The sequence below is a fragment of the Ricinus communis genome, chromosome 4 (assembly GCF_019578655.1).
Source record: "Ricinus communis isolate WT05 ecotype wild-type chromosome 4, ASM1957865v1, whole genome shotgun sequence".
Classification (NCBI taxonomy): Eukaryota; Viridiplantae; Streptophyta; class Magnoliopsida; order Malpighiales; family Euphorbiaceae; genus Ricinus; species Ricinus communis.
The window spans coordinates 30630993-30646593 of record NC_063259.1 but is presented as its reverse complement, the minus strand read 5'-3'; the positions used below and the strand labels follow the sequence as shown (position 1 = coordinate 30646593).

At 36.9% G+C, this 15601-nt stretch overlaps 3 protein-coding genes and 1 pseudogene across 4 annotated transcripts; 3 read left to right on the top strand and 1 right to left on the bottom strand.

Moving 5' to 3' along the window:
- The first annotated feature begins 357 nt into the window (after positions 1-357).
- On the top strand, positions 358-1110 carry LOC125369770. The gene has a single exon (XM_048372851.1). The coding sequence runs from the start codon at positions 646-648 to the stop codon at positions 1045-1047; it is 402 nt and encodes a 133-aa protein (XP_048228808.1). The 5' UTR covers positions 358-645; the 3' UTR covers positions 1048-1110.
- A 2339-nt stretch (positions 1111-3449) lies between these two features.
- Positions 3450-6367, top strand: LOC112533890 (annotated as a pseudogene).
- A 143-nt stretch (positions 6368-6510) lies between these two features.
- LOC8277068 (probable membrane-associated kinase regulator 6) lies at positions 6511-7828 on the top strand. Its single transcript, XM_002513575.4, has 2 exons — positions 6511-7300; positions 7429-7828. The coding sequence occupies exons 1-2, from the start codon at positions 6646-6648 to the stop codon at positions 7434-7436; spliced, it is 663 nt and encodes a 220-aa protein (XP_002513621.1). The 5' UTR covers positions 6511-6645; the 3' UTR covers positions 7437-7828.
- Positions 7829-11787: 3959 nt separating this feature from the next.
- Positions 11788-15601, bottom strand: LOC8277069 (S-type anion channel SLAH2). 2 transcript variants are annotated; one of them, XM_002513576.4, is made up of 6 exons: positions 15009-15601; positions 14394-14573; positions 13704-14207; positions 12844-13614; positions 12712-12743; positions 11788-12616 (listed from the first exon to the last, which is right to left on the bottom strand). In XM_002513576.4, the coding sequence occupies exons 2-6, from the start codon at positions 14544-14546 to the stop codon at positions 12226-12228; spliced, it is 1851 nt and encodes a 616-aa protein (XP_002513622.1). In that variant the 5' UTR covers positions 14547-14573; positions 15009-15601; the 3' UTR covers positions 11788-12225. The 2 variants fall into 2 exon arrangements, with proteins under 2 accessions (XP_002513622.1, XP_015571114.1); XM_015715628.3 differs by having other exon boundaries at positions 14394-14562; positions 15009-15600.

The window sequence follows — 15601 nt, the reverse complement described above, 5'->3', positions numbered from 1 at the left end:
TGCATATTACGATATGATAACGGCTCCGAGTACATGTCCAAGATAATGATTAATTACTTACATTCAAATGGAATAGCTCACCAAACTAGCTGTGTTGAGACTCCTCAACAAAATGGAGTGTTCGAGAGAAAAAATTGAGACTTATTGGAAAAGGCTCGAGCTATGATGATTGAGGCGAATGTGCCTAAGAAATTTTAGTCACAAGGACTTCTAACCACTGCATACATTATTAATCGGCTGCCTAGCCGTATTTTGGGGTTTAAATCTCCTCTTGAAGCTTTAAAGGGAGAAAGGCCAAACATCAATCATCTTCGTATATTTGGAGTTGTTTGCTATGTCCATGTTCACACAACTCACATGGATAAATTAGATCCCAGAGCTGTGAAGTGTTTGTTCTTGGGGTATTCATATTCTCAAAAGGGTTTTAAGTGTTACTACCCTAAGTTGAAGAAGCTCATTGTTTGAAGAGATGTTCAATTTAATGAACAATCTTACTTCTATAACTCATATGAAGGAGAGGTGCAGGGGGAGTTGTTTGATAGTAAGCACCCTATCCCTGTGCCATGTCAAGATTTTCAACCTCAAAAGGAGTTGTGCAACTCGAGTCAAGCCATTGAGATTCTAGTTGAAGAAGAAAATGTTGCAATGCCATGTCAAGATTTTCAACCTCAAAAGGAGTTGTGCAACTCGAGTCAAGCCATTGAGATTCCAGTTGAAGAAAAAAATGTTGCAACAGAAGAAGATGACTTCATAAGGGCAGTTGATGATGAGCAATGTCCTATTGAATCTCAGTTACCTATATACAAGAGGTATCATGTTCGCAACAGAAAGCCCCCTGCAAGACTACAAGATTATGTGGTGAATGTTTCAAAACATCCTTTAATTACCACAGTAAGTCCAAATGATGTCTCCTCAGCCCATTGTGCATTCCTTGCTACAGTAGACAATGTCAACGAGCCAAGTACCTTTGATGAGGCTCAATCATCTCCTATTTGGCAAAAGGCTATGACCGAAGAACTCGATGCTCTCCATTCAAACAATACATAAAGTATTGTACGTCTTCCGAAAGGTAAGAAATCGGTGGGAGTTAGATGGATCTTCAAGACCAAATTTAATGCAGATGGATCAGTAGAGCTTCATAAGGCTCGACTTATAGCTCGAGGATTCACCCAAACTGCAGGTGTAGACTACAAGGAGACATATGCTCCAGTAGCAAAAATGAACACGATAAGGGTGCTCTTGTCAGTCGCCATTAACTCAGGGTGGACTTTACATCAAATGGATGTAAAGAATGCTTTCTTAAATGGTGAATTAGAGGAAGAAGTTTACATGAAAATTCCTCAAGGTCATGCTCAAGAAGGGAAATCGGACTTAGTGTGCAAGCTACATAAAGCCATCTACGGCCTGAAGCAATCCCGCGTGCCTGGTACTCAAAGTTAAGTTCAGTTCTCTTATTTTCTGGTTTCAATTGTTGTACTACTGATTCATCCTTATTTGTACAAACTGGAAAGCTTGGAAGACTTGTGGTACTTGTATACGTAGATGATTTTATTATCACAGGTGATAGCATTGAAGAGATTCAAGCTCTAAAGGTTTCCTTACAGACCAAGTTTGCCATGAAAGATTTAGGCTCCTTAAAGTATTTCTTATGGATCGAAATGGAGTATACAAGCTCTAGGATTTTTCTAAACCAGAGAAAGTACATTGCAGATCTACTCAGAGAGGCTCATATGCAGGACTCTAAACCTGCACAGTCACCTCTTCCTAGTTTACTTAAAATCAGTGGAAAGGAAGACATTGTATCCAACATTTCTGATTATCAAAAGCTTGTTGGCAAGCTGATTTATCTTACTATAACTCAACCAGACATTGCTTACGCCATAAGTTTGGTGAGTTCCTTCATGCATGCTCCTACTGCCTCCCATTTCAGTCTTGTGAAACGCATTCTCAGGTACATCAAAGGCAGCATACATCAAGGTCTAACCATGAACAATAATGGTCATTGCATCCTTGAAGCTTACTCAGATTCGGACTGGGCTGGAAATCAAATAGATCGAAAGTCTATCACAGGCTATTGCACATTTATTGGTGGAAATCTTGTAACATGGAAGAGCAAGAAACAATCGGTTGTTGCTCGATCAAGTGCTAAGGCCGAGTATAGATCGATGGCATCTGCAGCTTGTGAACTCATTTGGCTCAAAGCCTTGTTGCAAGATCTAGGTATTACCAACTCTGCACCTATTACTCTTCACTGTGATAATCAGGCGGCAATGCACATTGCAGCCAATCCTGTCTTTCATGAACGCACCAAGCACATAGAAGTTGATTGCCACTTTATCCGACATCAAGTTCAATCCAAGGTCATTGCTACTGCCTTTGTTCGTTCATCTGCACAACTCGCAAATCTCTTCACAAAATCACTGCCTTCTCCCCAATTTAAGATTCTTTTGTCTAAGCTTGGTTCTAGGAATTCCCTCGATCCAAGCTTAAGGGGGAGTGTTGAACATATTGGCAAGTCATGACCTATCCTCAACCTATGTTCTACAACATTTTTCTGTTAAGGTCAGTTCTGCTGTGGCTGCAGCTGGTTGCAGTCATTTTTTCTTCTTTATTCCTCTTCATCCAGTGAAAGCTCGGCTTTCAAGTGTGCTCTAATGGACAAAGATCCACATTTTATGGATCTTAGTCTTTGTCTATTTCCCATGCTAGTTCTATGTTTTATCCTACAGTTTTTAGGAAGTTTATTAATGGATCTTAGTCTTCTTCTATTTCCCATGCTAGTTCTATGTTTTATCCTACAGTTTTTAGGAAGTTTGTTTTTTTGTTCTTAGTCTATTTATATTGTTTGTTCTAGTTGTAGTTTGATTTTTTTTTAGAATAAAAAAATCAATACAAATTGCCATTGCAATTATCCTCTCATGTTTTTCATCAAAACGTTCAATTCGATACATTTCAGAGTTAGTTGAAATTATACATTCATGATGTCAGAGTGATGCAAAATTGCAAACTGATTTATATCAGTAGAAATACTACATGCTGAAAGTTTCGTGAAAGAAATATAAAACAACCCTCGAGAAATGGTACTTTTCGAAATATTCCCCTGAGTTAAACTCTTAGAGTGGAATAGAAGTGATACTTCTGCTGAACCCTCTAAGCATGTAATAGCCAATGAATGAGATTTCCAAGTAACCAAAACTATGGCTGCTTCATCACACCCAAGCACGGTCCAGATACATTTGATAGGCAGGGGATCCTTCTGTTCCCGTGGTTTCCTGCATTTCAGCTTTCACGTCGCTCTGTAAACTCTTAAGAGATGAAACTGAAGCTAACCTTTTCTCTTTAAACTTAAAATACTGTTCTAATTTGGTCGGCAGCTCTCTGTTGAAAAAATCTACCAGCGGAAAAATGTTTAGCATGCTTATTTGGTCGTATAGTAGTTGTGTTTAAAGATGGATACAGGTGTTAAAATGTAATATTCCTTCTTTAGTCTAAATGAACATCCACGGGTGCATCTCATGATACATTTATATGGAGTGTAAGTTGGTTCTCTGCTGTTACCTTACAGGCCAAAAATTGGTAAACAAGATCTTTTATGGTGCTGCAGGTTATGGTACTTTGAATTGCCTCATTCTATAATATTTCCATTCTTAGCTCATATAGCAGGGTTCAGAAAGGAACACTGATGCACAGAGGTCAAGACTCTGTGAAGTATCTTGACCGATTTAGCTGAAGGTCCAGCTGAATTTTCCATTTTCCACTACTGCCTTGTAAGATTTCATCCCTTCCACCTGACTGGTTCACAATGTAGCCTTGAAGGAAGGTGGCAGTTGGATGTTATTTTGCTTGCCTTTTGTTTCCACCGGTCAGTTAACTCTCACAGATGAACCTGAACTTGGTGCCCATTCTACCATCGACGCCTGATGCTGTCTCAAGTATTCAGCTATCAATTGTTGCACCTGGACCTGATGGCGATGGTCCTCTATGCGGCTGCAGTTTCAGTTCCTATTTGGGTATATATTGTATTTTGTGGATTCCTTCTCCCCTCATTGACCAGATATATGAATGTAGCACTGGTCAATTTTGGTAGTAGCTTTTGCCTTGGTTCATTTCAATATGCGCAGGATTGCTACCCACTCATGCTTCTTGGGGTGGTGATAGGTGTTTTTTTTACATGATCTTGGAGCCTGTTTGCGCCAATGCTATTGCACAGCTTCTGGAATGCCTTTGTATTCTTAGATCTCATGAAATGATATTTACACTATATATTGTTCTGAAACAGGTATACCCACATTCCCTTTCCCGCTTTGTAAAAATTAAGCCTCATTCCATATATGTGCTTCTTGGCGGAAGAACCTGAATTCTCTTAGTCACCAGGTTTCCTCAAACGTTGAGGAGAAATCTGTCTGCATCGATATTGTGTTAGATACACTAACCGAGCTTTTAGTTGTAGGTTATGGTCACTCCATAAGCAATGACATCTGGAATACAGTTTTGCTTAACAAATCTACCTGGTCAGAAATAAAGTTATTTATCTTAATCAATGTTGAAGTATGTTGCAATTCTATTGTATTATTTGATTAGTTAATGGAGATTGCGGATAAGTGTTCGAAACTGACTACTTTTTGTGAATTATATCCCACTGTGTTTTGATTGGCTAAAAGTAAAGTATGGTTAGATAGAGATTTTTCTGTAAATTCAACTTTTTCAGTGTCAGCAAGATGTCCCCCTTTTTTTCTCCTTCACTATAATTGCATAGTAATAACATGTTTGTTTGATGTATTAATGGAGACCCACTTATCCTAGGTTATAACAGAATCTTTCACCAGAAGCATCTGCTTGGAATTTAACTGCTGTGTTGAAGTATGGATGCTTTTTAGCAATTGCCTAATGTCCTAGAGGGGATGCCATTGGGGGACCAATTGGTTTCAAGTCACTTTCTATTTTTGGCTTTTGTCCCAGAAACTTTGGTCATTGTCCATTTCATTCTCCGACATCCTTGGGGGACCCTTGTCTGCTAATTTTTGTTTTTCAAGATTGTATGTAAACAATAATTAGTTATGGTTTGAGTGAAAAGGACCTTACTTTCCCAAGCATTTAAGTTTTGAGAAGATTGGAGCTCACCACCACTCGGACTGTTAGTGGTTGCAAAAGCCTGAAATTTCTGCACCAAGAGAACTTAGTGATAATTTGTTCTGCATCTCCCTCTCTTTCAGATCTCAAATGTATCTGTTTAACTGATTCAAAGGACAATAATGTAGCTACGTATGAGGTTGGGTATCATTTGATATTGTCTATTTTCTCTACTGAGACCAATGTACAATGGAATTTATGTCCAGTGTCCTATTGTATTTGTTTTAATGCTGTAGTGAACGAGAGAAGACTTTAAATGTTTTTCTTCAATGCTGCTTGTTAATCTTTCTGATGACTATAAGTCTCTGTTCCTTTTTTCAAATATCTACTAATTTTTGAGCTGTTACAAGATGACGCCCGGATTTCTTATCTATTTATTTGATATTCATATTACGAAAATTAGATTGGAAATCTGAACTTCACATCTAGTAACAGCTTCCAAGAAGTTAATGTCTGTTTATTACAATTGTTATGCCTAAATGCTACTTCATTGACATGTTAGTACTCGTTAATCCTGCTCAAGAATTATTGTTTTCAAGCATATAAAAGTTATTCTGAATTGACCCCTCCTATCATATATAATGTAATTGAGATATTAAATTCAGAAATAAAAATTTGAGCATCTTGGGGACCTACTAACATTTTTTAATTTTATCTAGCTGTACATATAGCAGGGCTTGCACATAACATTATCTTATAAGAAAGAAAAAAGAAAGTGTTCCATCATTTTATTTTGAACCTTGTGCTGTTGCAGTTAGGATGTGAACGTCAGAATCATGAATTTGTGTAAAGATGGAGACAAAATTTAAAGCAAGAAAAGTGAGATCAACAATTTTGTCTAGAATGTATAGACTATAGGTTAGTGAGAAACATTCAAAAGCATGAGACTGGTTGTATTCCCTTTATTCTAGCTTTAGAAGCTGCTTGGATAAAAAAAAAAATAGAGTGTGCATGAACCTGCTTCCAATAAACACTAATTGCCTTTCAATACATCTATGGAATATGGGTTTGTTAGATATGTTTAAAGCATAGGACTTGTCCTTTATTCTTTTTCTTTTCTCTTTCTCTCAATCCCTCATTGTGCTAAATGTTGTTAAAGAATAGAATATGCATGAACCTTAATTTAATTTTTTTTACTTATTCTTACTTGTGTTGTAAAGAGAAACCATCTTCCCTGTGAAGTTTGGAAAATATATATGAATAAAGAACAAGTGGGGCAAAAGTGTGATGCATCAGTAGATAATGGGTGCTTGTGGGGGTACACATTTCTGTTTCTTTCCCCCTTTTTCTTATTTCAAATATTAAAAACCATTGTCTATTTCCAGACAGCCACATAAGCAATTGTTAGAAATAGGATATACATGGTGGTATATATATATATACATATGTCCTTTTGAGATATATTTGATAGGTGGAGGACCTTTGCTAATTACCTACTCTGTATCTCTTTCCCTTATTGTTCTTGTAATCTCGTTCATCTTCTCCTACATCTTGTTTTATTTGAGTAAGTATCTCATGGAAACTTCTCAACCCCTTTCGATTGAGAGTTTTTCATACAGCTGGCTAGTAAACCTGAAACCATCTCTGGAAAGCCTCGACAGTTCCCTTAGGGCCTCCCTTGATGCATCTGATGAAGCTTCCTTCATCGAGATGGACCCAAGAATGCCACCCTCTAAGAGATTCTTCAGAAATTCTCAGGACTTTAAATTTGATTTCCCTACTTCACAGTCTCCTCTGACTGTGGTCCATGCTGATGAGCTCTTTTCCAATGGTTATGTCATGCCTATTTTTGTTGATCCGTTGAAAATTGAGAGTTACGAGGTTTCAGATTCAGCCTCAGCCCTTCCTGCCTCTTCGCATGCACCAAAAGTTGTGGTCTCAGGTAGGAAAACTCGCTGTTCTTCCCTGAGAAGGTGTCGGACATTATCAAAGCAGATGTTTCAGAAGTATTTTGATTTTCTTAGACCATTATATCGAAGGATTCGAGGTCACAGGTCAAGTACTAGAGCTGAAAAAATGGATACAAAAGTTCAGGTAATGAAGAGGTGGATGTATTCTGCTGAAGCATCTCCAAGAATAAGTGTAGCTTACTCTGTTGATGATTGGCGGAGGTCTTGTGATTCTGAGAGCTCAATTTATGAGGCAGTTCTCCATTGCAAAAAATCCATCGGTAAGTAGACTCTCCTCTAGTTATAGTTTTGCTACATTATATATTTAGTTACTGCTTTAATCCATCTATCTTATATAATTGCATTAAACATCAGGTTCTGATATTCTTTATTGTTATGTTATTTTCAGAGAAATGAAATGAGGCTGTTGTACAATAGAAAGAAAATGAAAGAGAAGAAACCAGCAATGTCCATATTCACATGGGAAGACAGAAAACGAGGGGAACAAAGAAAGATCAGCAGCCACTTGTTTTTTGTTTTTTTTTTTTCTCTTCTTGCTGTGAGGATAATGTAAATTTGTTTTGTGAGGGAGGGACGAGAAAAGACTGTGTGGATCGTCGGTCATGGAAAATTCTAGCCTGAGGAGAGAAACAAATTAAAATTTCGTTTTTTGTCCTTTTCTTTTATGGGAAAAGATTTTCCTTCTCTTCCCTTTTCTTTCCCTTGATTTCCTTGAAAACAAACATTGTATAAAGATTCTATCCCTTATATCTGTGGAGCTTTATTTAAATGATATCAGGATTACTTTACTCGTGGCATATCTCCATTATTTTCTGAAATTGTTCAGGTTCATTATCTTGTCTTGAAGGCATTTTTTTTTCTTTTTCCTATTAGATGCTGGATTAATATCTGTTCTTTTCAGCTTCCAGATATTCCAGTAGTCGAGATTTTTATATTAGATGGGCTCGTTCGTGATACTGAAACTATTTATGCTTGATATGAAATTCTGCAGAACCAATTACTCAACAACTAGTCAGTAGTAATAATTCAAAGGACCCTTTCTTGCCCTTTGGCTCGTAATTGGAAATTTTCATTTTCATCAATTTGAAATGATCATTTTTTTCTGTTCGGTACCGACTGAAGTATGATGATGCAAAAAGTCTACATTTCAAATCCTTATAGGCAACTCATTGAAAATATCAACAGAACAGGATAGGGGGGAACTTTTGTTATTGTTCTCAAATAGCCAAAATATAGTTCATGTGGAACCATTTAGAAGTGACATGCATAATGTTTTGACCCTTAAAAAGCAGCAGGGGAAGTTGAAGAAAATAATCATAAAACAACTTGCAAACTAGGAATTTAGTCTTTGAAAACTCATTCACTTAGTCAGCTAGTTGTTAATCTGACTTGCAAGTTTCTTGAAACATTTTGCCCAATATTGTGCCGTGCATCTTCTTTTATGTCTACCAGCTAAAGCAATTATTAAACGTTGCCTTGCCTACTAGTTCTAATTTATATTATAGCCAGTTTTTCTTTATTTGCTATATGCCACTAAGATGGATGATGCAGGGAACAGAATTCTTTTATATCCACAAACCAACATTTCTCTCACATGCCTTTTGTCTCGCAATTTCTTTCATACAGTAAATGGAAGTCAGGTAGATCAGTATGTGGCACAGTTCAATTAGCTATCACTTGGGGCAATTGGTTATTTGCACGTCCATTATTAGTGAAACTCTTAGGCAAGTTTTTTTGTTCTCTTTTTTCTTATATTCCCACTGAAAATCGTGACAATTTTTTATTCTCTTAGGCAGTTGACGAATTTGGGATAGGAAACTCCTGATAAACAAGTATTATTAGAACATCATTCTTGGAAGCAGGTAATCTAACAGTGAAATAGGAGGCCAAGATATCCTACATAATGTTCAAGATTTTTATTTAAATAAATGGGAAACAAAGTTGATATGACTAATCAAAAACACTCCACTTCACGTCTCACTAAATTTGATAAGTCAGTATCTCAGCTTTCTTCCCATCAAGGATAACCAAATTAGAGACGGACAGAAAGAAAGAGACATACAGAGAGAAACAGCACTGACGGAAAAGAGGATCAGCTTTTTTGTTTAATTTACACACATTCCTTCCTCTCTACTTTCTGAATTCTGATTTTACATATTTGGCTTACTGGGAAATAAAAGGTCCCATTCTTTTCTTATGCTGAGCAATGCCAGAGCACAAACTGAGGCAACCAAATTAGCTTGAAAATGGAATAAAAGAAAGGTTTCTAAGCCATCGATATGCTTGAATCCTGGGTAAACTCTGATTCTGAGGTGCCCTAAGGAGAGAGGCAGGTTGCATTTTTTCCGTTCTTATTGTCAGTATTAGCTGTATCATTGTAAGGTAGACCCCTTAAAAGCATTTCCTCACACCAAACTTGTGGCTTAATTTTGGAACACAATCATGTCACTGGACTTGTTTAATGCCGATACCTTTTGCAGCAGTATTCAAGCATACAATTCTCTGTGTTCTATAATTATGCTGATAATTTTGTTTTATACTTGACCAAATCAACCCGTCACAATGCTAGGATTAACAATGATTGAATGTTGGGAATGATCAAGGAAAATGTTTAACTCTAACCAAAAAGTGAGCAAGAATTGCAGTCATGTCATTTGGCCACATGCCTATGCAGATTCTTGCACTCATCACATTAAAAAAAAAAAAAAAAAAAAAAGAGAGATTCAAATTTAACCAGGTAACTTGAGCATTGCATAGTCCAATTAAAGCCAAGCTTCTGGGAGGATGGATGATTGTGTAAAATCAAGGGCTTGGAGAGAAATGTGAATTTATCTGGTCCCCCCAACAAATGGGGTCCAGTATGTGATGTATCTTGGCCTCCTAATATAGGCCAATTTAGCAACGTTGAAGGCTTCAGAATAACAGAAAAGAGAAGGCATAGCTGGCCTAATGTAAACCATTGAAGGTTGGAAGAGAAAATGGCTCAGAATGAGAAGTTGATCACATGTGAACTAAGTAGGATAGGGAGACAGTGATAAAATGTGCCAGGAGAAAATACAAAGTTGGACAACATTGATTTTCTGTTTCTATGTACCTCTTTTTGTCTTCCTTGTTGGATTTTCTGCTTCTCCGGAAAAGTAGCATACCCCAAGGGTTAGCTTTTATGGGTTTTGTTTTTTTCTTGTAGCTAATATCGACCTACTTTCGTGGGGGACCGAGACCTCTTACATGCTACTTGTCTCTGCTATGAATTCTCCAATCGCTTTTTCTAGACTAACAGGACATTCCATGTCTTAATAACAGTTGTTGTCACCAAAAACTTTACACATTAAGAGATGAGGATATGGGACTTCTGCAATTTTCTCCTAATAATATCCCACATACATGATTTATTGTGGAGATTTTTACCATTGGGCCAAATAACAGAAAGATAAGTCTAAGTCTAACGCTTTTCTCGTAGTCTAAAAGGTTAGACAAATACCTACAATTCAACAAAAACACACAACTGTTTACTTTTGGTCTTGGTAAAGAAGTTTCATTCTTAATCGTCATTGTCCAATATGACAAAAAGATCAAGAGGCAACTTCATGACGGGTCTGAGTATTTAATGGAAGAAGTGGAGAAAATGGATTGAAACAAAGAGAGCAGGGGGACCAAGGCCTTACTTCCATGCCGTATATGTCGGATGCATACAGACTAAGATCATTGTTAAGAGTTTGAGGACAATGAATAGTTCAAATAACTTCTCAATGTCCAGACATAATGTTCTGCTACATACGTAACATGTATTAGATAATACTGTGCAGGGTCAATATCAGTGAGTTGTTAAGGTCTTAGCTGTTTTTGAGGAGGGGATAGGATTGCAAAAAATCTTGCACCAGCTAATGTTCACCATTTGCTTCCTGTCCAATTCGCAAAGTTAGAAATCAACCCGTACTGCTTTTGGACGCCGCCTTCCCTTCTAAACTGTAATGCTGATAGTTACTGCTATTAAATGTGAAACAGGTCACATATAATGGCCTTCGGTCTCATAGCCCATTAGCCTCGGATCACTTTATAAAGCCCTTTTAATGGCCTCGAATCTTATAGTCCATTGACCTGAGTTGGGTCTCGTCCGAAATTCTTGGCCCATTATAATTCTGTTCCATCTCAAAGGCGGGTACTAGGGCATACGTAGCGTAATGCAATTCAATTATGGCGAGTAGTAAATGCTAGTTATTATTATTTTTTCCTCTTAAGATAAACGAAAAGAAGAAACAACCAAAGAGATGTTCATTTTGTTACCTTCATCGTTTTCCTTCAGTTAGTATTAACGGACACTATAATTTTCCATTCGTAGCTTGAAATCACGTCTTTTATTAATCAGTCGAAACTAAACGACCGATTAATTTCATTTTTTTTCAAATTAGTGTTACTTTATTTTATTCTTGAGCAACCCATCATGAATTCATTTAAACTCAAATCGTTTAATAGCAATTTAAGTACAATCTGTTTATTTATTTTATTCAAATTAGCTGCATTTCTTTCTAATCAAATCATCATATGTCATTTATTTATAATTACGATATCAGATAACTTCACTTCTTAATTATTTATCACTTATTGATTAATATTATAAATTATTAAATATCAAATAATTTATCTAATATTTAATAGCATATGAGGGATGATAATCCATTTAATTAGTCGTAAATTTAGGATAAAAATATATATTATATATATATATATATATAGTAATATCATTCAGTAGGTCAAAGTCCAATATATTATATAAAAAATTTCAATATAAATTCTTATAAATACTTAATACACAAAAGGTAAGGCTCCTCTCAATTCTTTAATTTTATAATCTACTTGGGCTTCATAGTGGGAATGCCAGCATCCCACGTTGACCGCCTTTCTCCTTCATTTTGTAAATACACTCACTGGACTCAACCCGACAATCTCCGAGCAGACCTCCCAGAATCTCCTCAATCTATCAATACATATCATAGTTCCTATACGCTACATAAAACTTACCGCATAAATCTTCATTTCCTTCTCAGCACATGCTCACTGGAACTATATCAAAATGTGCCAGGATTTTGTGTTCCTCCCATGGCTATAGGTTGAAGAATTAGAAAATGGCAAGCATCTCCTAATTAAACTGACATAAGTCTAAATTCTATATATGTAACAGGCTTTACTATTTGCTATCTTCCGAGCTAGGATGGTTTGTAGAAGCTTCAATGTCATTGCAATCTGAGGTTGCATACTTCAAGTAATTTTCAATCTCCTTCTTTTCTGAGCTTCCAAGTCTTCCATGTGGTAACCACTTTATATGATGAAGATGATTATGATGTTTTGGTTTCCTGTCGCTAATTGCAATTGCAAGGTCATTGGGAAACAAGTCTCTGAGCACAAAGGCGTGGATTATTGTTGTTACAAGCAAAGCTGTTACTATTAATGTGGAAATAGCACAGAGCAGGACCTCGAGAATTTGAGTGACTACATTGGTGACTTCGTTTGAGTACCTAATGGTTGCAATGGCAGCTCCAGTCATTGGAAAAGTATACGCCCACCAAGCCAATGAGAACCTATACATTCAGCAAACCATGCAAGGTAAGACAACCTAGCATAAGTGAAAAATTAATGAATACGTAGACAACGACATTGTCTGTTACACACTTACTTAAATCCACGGAAAAAATTGATACGAACTGCCTGCAGAATTACAAAACAGAACGACATGGTTAGCATTTGAAGTCAATCACAGCCAAGAATGCAAATTGTTCTATGGTACAAATGAGTGGCGGAGACTAACTAGTGAAAAATATAGAAACAAGGCGATGAAGTAAGCGATCCGTGATCCATAATCAAAGGATCCTTGAATCTTTGCCCATGCCATGGAAGCAACACTAGGTGCTGCCACAAACAGAAAGAATACTGGATGTAGCTCCTTTGGGAGTGTTTCATTTGTTGGGAGTCTCTGGTACAGAGTTACAAATAGGACTGTATAGTGAGCCAACCCAACAGCAAAGAAGAAAATAGGTCCTTCTTTTAGCCCCATTGATGCACCCAACAGTGCCCCAACAAAGTTCCCTACAACCGAGAGATGGTTTGAAGGATTTGCCACTTTTGAAAGCCTTCGTTGCCCACCGGACATCCACTGTCCGTAGATCTTGAGCTCAAGACACAGAAATGGAGTCATGAGGATGTACCAGAGGCAAGCAGGCAGGTTGTTAGTAACTGAAGGAGGCACTCCTAGTGCTAAGAACAGTAAGGCTATCCATGGTGCAAAGAAGAAATTGACACGGATAGGGTGGTAGTATTCGCGCCGAACTGCTTCAAAGTAGAGAATCATTTTCAGCATATAGGTGCAAGCGACAAGGACTAAAAGAGCAAGAGAGATGCACCATAGGACAAGATTTGCATTTGGACTAACATGGAGAAATTTTGTGGAGGGAGAGGTTGCCATGGTTTTCCACATGATTGCTTGGCTACTAACGCCAAGACAGATACCAAACGAAGAGATCGGAAACCGGAGAAGAAATGGCCATGTTTTATCATCTGGTAGAACTATTTCCTCTGAGGCCTGTGAAATAGCAACAGAAAAACTAATCTATCAGAAAAGATGTGAAAAATTAATTTGGATTGAAGTCATAAGCCAGTTAAAGCACATACCCTAAGGTTCTCCAATTCAGGACCTTCCAATGCATCATAGTATCGATCTACAGGTAAAGCATCCTTATCTAATTTATGCTCCACAGAATTTTCTGGTGAATCTTCACGTGGCTTCCCACGTAAATGTGATAACTGCCTCTCAAATTTCCCAGACCATGTTTTGAAAGAATCATATCTTTTATCTTTCAACTTTTTTAGACTCGGATGGTAGGGTAAGTTAGCAATGTCGATTGCTCCCTCAACTGCATATCCCTTTGGCATTGGCTGGGAAAGGAATTTTACTTTATTTGTGCGAATGCCGGTGATCATAGATGCAGCAGGAAAAACTGGAATTCCATTGCTGAGAATTGTTTCACCAATTTCTTCAAAAGGTACTCTTCTGTTGTCCTCTGAGCTGTGTCTTATTGGAGAATTTGGCATGCTAATGGAAATAGAATGCGTCCTTTGATGGTTGATGGGTTGAGACTCCTCCGAGTGTTTCGCAAAAGCAGCAGTATCAATTCCCTGTTGTAACATAGTGTGATAATTAAATGTTAATTATTCAACCTATTTAATTCTTTTTCACCTTTTCTTTATGAACAATGAAAATTATCAGAAACCCACAAATGGTATCTGCAGAATCAGGCTAAGACTACAATTTACTGTTCTGTTGCACAAGGCATATGGTGAAATAAAATATGTGTACTATACCGTGGCTGATGAGCTCAAAGGAAGAGAACCACTTGGCTGGTACTGAGTATCCATATTACTGTTGCTATCAAAGCCAGCCACTTCATTGGATGATATGTGTCTGATAAGTGTTGGAAGGGATTCGTCCTGCTTTGATAAATCCACGATTTCCATTACAAAACAGCTAAACCTGAAAGCCAACTAATTTGAGGTTTCACAATTAGCCAAGTGTGTTTTATCCAAGAAAGTAACAGATTTAAGAAGTTCATTGGAAAATGTGCGATGAGACAAAGCATCAAAAAGAATGGAATTTCCCTTTTTTTTTCTGACTGATGTATTCATATTTATTTCATCTTTCAATCAATTCATAAACGTGTTGATATAGACAGGCTCAACACTGATGAGCTTCGAGTCGCTCAACCATAGAAATTGCTTAAAATTGTAGTATTCATGGTTAGACAAAGAAATTGATTACAGAACGAATATAACTGGATTAGTAACACAGACAGAACTGTTAATTAATCAAACAACTAATACTGCATGCCATTTTCAAACATTAACACTAAAAACATAACATAAATCAAGAAATTGCTAAAGATACCAGTCAATAAAAAATTGAAAAAGAAGAACACTCACCTCCTAAATTTGATTAATCTTTAAAACTGATGCCAGAAATATAAAAAAGGAAGCAAAGAAGACAAGGATCTGCAAGCTGAAGCAGATTTCTCAGGACTCAAGATTACATAAAACCAATGTTATCGCGCTGCACGACTGTATCTTTTTTCTCCTCTAACTATCTAGAAAACTCAGAACAAAACCAGACAGAGATGTAATATAGCTTAAAAATGGAAAAAGGAGAACACAACTAACACACGTTTTTTCAACAATGGGAAGCAGTATATATATAGTGTTAACTGATGGCGGGTGTTTAGTTGAAAATCATTACGTCAAATGCATTTAATTAAGTACATTGTGCGATAAACACTAATGTTTTTTTTATTTCTTTTTTCTCTTTTGAGTATTTTGGCACTCATCCATGCAAGAAAAGCAGGGGCAAAGTAAATAATTCCTGGGTGGTATTCATAATCAATTATATGTTAGGTAACAGTAGGTGATACAGGCTTGAATGGTTTGTCATCACTATCAATCATCTTACTTTTTTTTTTGTTTTTAAAAATCAGTTTATGTTTGCTTTGACTTACCAAACTAATTACAGCTAAAAAAGAGCT